Source organism: Myotis brandtii, unplaced genomic scaffold (genome assembly GCF_000412655.1).
Source record: "Myotis brandtii unplaced genomic scaffold, ASM41265v1 scaffold643, whole genome shotgun sequence".
Taxonomy (NCBI): Eukaryota; Metazoa; Chordata; class Mammalia; order Chiroptera; family Vespertilionidae; genus Myotis; species Myotis brandtii.
Window position 1 is genome coordinate 257,996 of NW_005370478.1, and position 6,007 is coordinate 264,002.

Here is a 6,007-nt window from a genome sequence, read left to right on the forward strand (position 1 = left end):
AGGAAAGCCCAGGCTGTCTGCTTCTCACCTGATGAGATCAGGGTAAAACTGCTTGTCCCAGGCACTGTACAGCGACGTGGTGACATAGAGACGCTTCCCATCTAGGCTAAGCTGGATCATCTGAGGGCCTCCAGCCACCCGTTTCCCCTGGGGAAAACCAGGGGTCAGTCCCCAGGGCCCTGGAGGGGATCACAGGCACCACCCAAACCCCAAGAGCTTGCTGGGATGTCCCCCCCTCCCTTCTCCCATACCCCTCCGGCATGGACCTGAGTGTGCCCTGTGCCCGTGGGCAGGGAGAGCGCCTCACCTTGACCACCAGGGGCTCTGGCTGGGATTTGAGCTCCTGGTCCTCCAGCACTTGCACAGGGCCTCCCTTCACAATGCTGCCCCCGAGGAAGAGCTGGGTGGGACGGGGCAGAGAATGTAGGATGACAGCGCAGGAAGAGCCATTCGCCTCAGTCAGGATCCCTCCCCACCTCCCTTTCCCAGGTGAGCCAGGGCTCCCACAGTCCTGGGCTGCACCATCCCTCAGCCCCCATTTTTGCCTTTCCTGCACCTCCCTTATCACCCCCAGTCCCTTCACTCCTTTTCCCTTGTGTAGCTTCTCTTCTTATCCTCCCCTCTCGCGCCCCCCTCCCCCCTGCTAGGGCTCCCACCTGTCCCGTGAGTCGGGGCTTCTGTGGGTCAGAGATGTCATACTGACGCAGGTCCCCATGCAGCCAGTTGCTGAAGTAGAGGAAGCGGTCATCCAGGGACAGCAGGATGTCAGTGATCAGGCCTGGGGTGGCGGTAGGGTTCAGAGGCTTTAAGGACTCCTGATCCTGGGCCAGTATCAACCTTCTGAGTCCCACCCACTCCTGGGCACCCACCTGGCATTTCAGGCAGGATCCACCCCTTCACTTTCTTGGGGGGCACCTGGATAACCTTCTCTGCCGACCAAGTCCCTCCCTGCATGGGGATGAGGAGGTGGAGAGGTGAGCCTGTCAGAGTTGGGGGTGGGGGCAGATCGGGGTGTCCCCAGGGCCATGTCTGCAGGGAGACAGTGGACACAGGGCCTCCGTGCCACTGGGGTCAAGTTCCAATGCACATGTCTGCTTCCCCGCTGTATGCCCAGCACCTGGCACAGTGCGGACATACAAGCTCGCACCGTCTTTTGTTGAATAAATGAATGAATAACTATGGCCAGTTAGGGTTAAGGTGGAAATAGCCTAGGACTGAGAGTAAAGAGGCAGGCAGGCGGCCATGTGTTGGGCCCTGGAGAAGTCTGGGTGTGTGGAGCCAGGCAGAGAGGCCTGGCTACTCCTAGGGAGAGGGGAGCCTCATGACTACAGAAGCCTGGACAGAGGCGACAACAGGATGGCTGGACAGGGCCAGAGGGCACAGGTCACCTGGTTCTTGAAGAAGCGCTGGATGTTGGAGCTGAGGGCACAGCCCACGAAGCCCTGGGCAGCAGCTGGGTTGTGCAGGAAGCGGATCTCCAGGGGGATGAGCCCGTCCTGTAAAGGCAGGGTCTGCACGATCTCATGGCGCTGCCAGTCCCACACGTACAAGTGGCTTCCATACAGTCCTGCGTGGGAACGGGGCCGGAGGATGGGCTCAGATTTGGGGCCGGAGGGCATGGGCAACCGCTGGGGCCCGACCCTGGGCAGGAAGTTGGATATGGGTTGGTGGGGTCAGGACACCCGAGCAATCAGAGCACTCAGCACATCCCATCCCTTCACACAGGGGCTGGGGTCCACGGGAGGGAAGTGAGGGGTTGGAGAGTGGGGTTTGGGAGCAGAAAGAGGGCATGTGCCCACGCTCCTGCTGACCCCTGGGGGCCTTCTCACCAGCCTCCACATCGGCGGGGTTGAAGCCTTCTCTTAAAACTTTGGGAGCTGCCCATTCGGTGCTGATCATGACGTTGTGTCGAGGCTGGTACCAGAAGTCATAACCCAAAGGCGCAGCACCCCCAGGCTTCTCCCACGTCCCCTTCACCTCAAAGGTCTCTCCATCCAGCAGCACGAAACCCCCTGAGCAGGAAAGCAGGTAGGTGGCAGTAGGGGCAGTCCAGACAGAGGGCCCCTGTCCAGCCTCACCCCAGGCAGGCTCAATAGGCACCAAGTCCACTACCTGGCGCCCTCTCCTCCCACTGGGGGTGTCAGCTCCTTAAAGTCAGGTGTCCAAAGGGTCTCACCAAGAGTGTCAGGTGGGAGGTGGGGACTTGGTTGGTGCCCCTACCTCACATCCCGCTTCATCCCTCTCCCAGACCACAGGGGATGTTTCCCTGCCATTGAGCCAAGAGACCTGCTGGGACTCCGCACCCTGTGCTTCTCTCATCTCGCCTCCCACTGTCGGTGTGGGATTCCTGCCGGAGTCTAAGCTCCCGTCTGCTACCTTGACTTACTTTTTTATAGAGCAGACAGATTATATTTATTTGTAAGTCAACGTGAACACCCAATGTTTTTTCCTTGCTGTGTATGTTATGACAGGTTGACACTTCTTTTTTTCTAATACAATCCGATGTCTACTCCTAATGTCATTAAATGTAGGAAGGTGGCCCTGACCAGTGTGGCTCAGTTTGTTGGGCGTCGCCCCTTGCACCAAAAAGCTGCCGGTTTGATTCCTGGTCAGGGCACATGCCTGGGGTGCTTGCATGCAAGAGACAGTTAATTGATGTTTTCTCCTCTCTCTCCCTCTTCCTTAAAAATCAATAAACGATTCTTTTAAGAAAAAGTCTAGGAATGTCATGGTCCTACTGTCTCCCAGAAAAAGCAGTTAAGTAGACCTAGTGCCATAACATTAACTCAATGACCTTAACGGACATTTCACTCCAATCTGCCCCCCATCCCCCCGCCCCTACCTAAACATCATAGTTGCACCCATCTCCTGGGCTGTGTCTGCCACATAAGACATTTTATAAGTGTCAGCTCCGATCACCATAACAGACATAGCAAATGTAGAGATTCAGGATCCCAAGAACTGTGAGATTTGCTCATAATGCATGAAGGATGATGTTCTCTGGGGCCATATCTGTGCGCATACACTCCCCATGGCAGCCTGTTCTAGCTATGACTTTGAAGTGAATTCAGTAGTCAAGGCTCGTTTTCATAGACACAATGGAAAGAGCTGAAGTTACTTGACTGTAGTTTAAATGTGGGGTGAGACCAAGCCCCTGGTTCTCCTTGGAAAGTTATCCCATCCTTCCCCAGCTTGGGACCTGCCCCCCCCCCCCATCCCCCGAGATGTGCTGCAGTGCCAGCAGGTACCTTTGCCATTGCCCTTGGGGTCTCCCAGGGTGCTGATCATCACCTCCCCACTGGCCAGGCAGTGGCTGGTGTGAAGGTAGCCCAGGCCACACTTGGCATGGATGTCCTCGGGCTCAATGACCTGGGGAGGGGAAAGGAATGGCAGGAGAATCTTACAGGCCTGGGAGTCTCCACGCCCCATTCCTTCACTGCCCCTCCCCCGTTTCTTCCTGCTGACCAGTCTCCTTTCCTTCAAAAGGACACAGTTTCCCTGTGGGAATGTGGCAGGGATTCAGTCTGGTCACTTAGCAACAAGAGAGCGTCAGAGGGACTGCCAGCTCCTGAGACAGAAAGCACTGGCCTCAGCCCCTCAGCCCTGAGGCATAAGCTGCTCGTGGGACGGGTCAATCCCAGCGTCCACTGCACACCGGCAGCGGCAGCGAGTGCCCGCGGAGGAGTGTTGGGGGGAAGGATCGCAGGCTCTTGCCTGAGGGAGGCCATGGGCTCCTGACTGGCTGGGAAAATGCTCTCCCGACTCAGAGCCCAAACAAGAAGCCCCCACTGCCCTCCAGTCCCTGCCCGGCGGTGCTGATTCAGGCCGCCCAGGGTGGTGGGTACATCAGGGTCCCCGAGCGAGCGAGCGGCAGGGGCAGAGGACATGCCTTGTGCAGCTTCGGGGCGCGGGGCTCGGTGCCCACATCCACCACGTAGACGCGGGAGGAGATGAGGCAGGGCAGCACCAGCTTGCTGCGGGCCTTGCTGCTGTCCCCGTAGCAGCTGCTGCACGTGTTCCATCCTGAGTGGTGCAGCTCGTCCTTCAGGTTGGGCATGGGCAGCCGGTGGATGACCTCGGGTGGGCAAGGGGCAGAGGGAAGTGCTCAGCCAGGCCACGCCCCTGCTCGCTTAGGGAACAGGTGCCCGCCGGACCCACTTTGGCGTGCAGTGCAGTGCAGGTGGACCCTCACTCTCCCCTCGCACCTTTGGGGTGCCTTGTGCAGTGAACAGCTGCCCACCCCCGCCCCCCCATACTCAGGAGGACGAAGGAGCGTGGAGCTGCAGAAGGGCATCCTGGGGCCAGGCTGCAGCAAGCATCGTGGGGTACTTTGCTGCCCAAGCCCCACCTACCTGGCAATACTGGCGAGACTTGGGGTCCACGTCCACTGTGGCTAGATAATCCGGGGCCTCAATGCCCGTGTTTCGGTAAATACAGGGCAGGTAGACAATCTCCTCCCTGGGCCCTGGGGGTAGAAAGCAGGCGGCGGGGATGGTGGGTGGAGAGGAATGGCAGGGACAGCGCTGGCTGTGCCCGAGGCAGGAGGCCGGGGTCTGAGATCCCCCATCCCCAGCAGGTGAGGCATCAGTAGAGGGCGCTGGCTTGCAGAGTTCCTTCCCAAGGTGGAGTCTCCAACATGGCTCCCTTACCTTTCATGGCCTCCAGAGGAGTAGGGTACCCGGGTCCACAGCTCCCGCACTTGGTGGCTGCGGAAACAGTGGGCAGGGGCCTGGACCACACTCTGGAGGGTGAAGCTTCCTCCCTACCAGCTGCAGCCCACGCCCTCCCACGGCCAAGGCAGACTTGCTGTCCCAAGTCTGGGCCCTGGGGGTAGAAAGCAGGCGGTGGGGATGGCCTACTGCAGCCCCTCCAGTCACTCCAATCGTCCTCTCAGCACCTCAAAGCCCTGACGGTGCTGGGTGTGGCCACAGGGGCTGTAGACATGTGACCTGAAGGTGGACAGACACTCAACAGGACCCAGGGGAGGGCAGGAGAAGGACCAGTGCAGTGGAGGCTGGGTGGCGCAGTGGTTATGCTGTGGACTTGGGCCCCATTTTCAGTTGGTCACACAGTAAACACGGGAGCTGAGGCACATGACTTAGCCTCGCCCGCATCTGCTTCTCATGTTAGTAACCGAGAGGGCTGGGCCAGGAAAAACTGGCTGTTCCCCAGGAGCAGCCCAGAGTGGTGCTGTTCACTTCCTTCCCCAAAAAGCCTGTTCCAGGGACCGGGCCACTCCCCTCTGGGTCCTGACCCCAGGCCTGGCCAGAGCCTGGATTATACAACTGGTCTCACTGGTCAGGGTCTGGGGAGGCTTAGGAGGCTGCCGTTTAAGGCTTGCGGGCTCCTGGATGTCCTTAGACCAGGCTTACCTCTGGGTGGGACCCCCTTTCTTCATATGCACAATAGAGGGTTTGGCCCACTCTGAAAGCCCACCCACCAGGGCTGTAGGGAGGGGCTCTCCTGTCCCCTGAAGTCTGGCCAGAGAAGCCACACTGATCTATGGGAAGAAAGTCAACTGCTGAGAAGGAGGCTGCGGGACCAGGCACCGGGCATCAGGGTTCGGGCCTGACCAGGAGGAGGAGTCACAGAGGCAGCTGCAGGCGGGAGGCAGTCCCTGCGCGCAGCTCTCAGGCCTGGGCACTCCTACCCTGTCCCGGGCCCTCTGTCCAGTGTCCTGACAGCTGGGGCCGCACGTGGGGAGCCGGAAGGAGCCAGGGCGGAGCCGGCACTGTGCCTGGGCCCAGGCCTTCAGCCAGGGAGCAGGTCCCACTCCTCGCAGCTGCCCAGGGCTTAGGCGGCCGAGAGGCAGTGTTTGAGAGTCCAGGTGTGATAACCACTCTCCCCGCTTTCTCCCCTTCACTTGCTAGAAGTGGGTGATAATATCGACCTTCTTCCCTAGGGGGCTATGAAGGTCAAATACAACTGTGCTCAGGAGGACTTTTGAAAAGGAGAGACCATCCTGATTTAGGCATGGGTGGGTACCAGGAAGGGGTGGGGGTCCCAG

The 6,007-nt window shown here is 59.3% G+C and overlaps 1 protein-coding gene across 2 annotated transcripts in view; it reads right to left on the reverse strand.

The window, feature by feature from the left end:
- Positions 1–6,007, reverse strand: part of SELENBP1 (selenium binding protein 1) — a 10,880-nt gene that overhangs the window by 712 nt on the left and 4,161 nt on the right. For both annotated transcript variants that reach the window (XM_005880599.2, XM_014528670.1), the window contains 10 exons: positions 4,650–4,706; positions 4,353–4,465; positions 3,890–4,075; positions 3,249–3,369; positions 1,830–2,012; positions 1,389–1,567; positions 870–948; positions 657–778; positions 308–400; positions 29–147 (listed from right to left, as the gene is read on the reverse strand). In XM_005880599.2, coding sequence (XP_005880661.1) covers positions 29–147; positions 308–400; positions 657–778; positions 870–948; positions 1,389–1,567; positions 1,830–2,012; positions 3,249–3,369; positions 3,890–4,075; positions 4,353–4,465; positions 4,650–4,706 — 1,252 coding nt within the window. The remainder of the gene's footprint in view (positions 1–28; positions 148–307; positions 401–656; positions 779–869; positions 949–1,388; positions 1,568–1,829; positions 2,013–3,248; positions 3,370–3,889; positions 4,076–4,352; positions 4,466–4,649; positions 4,707–6,007) is intronic.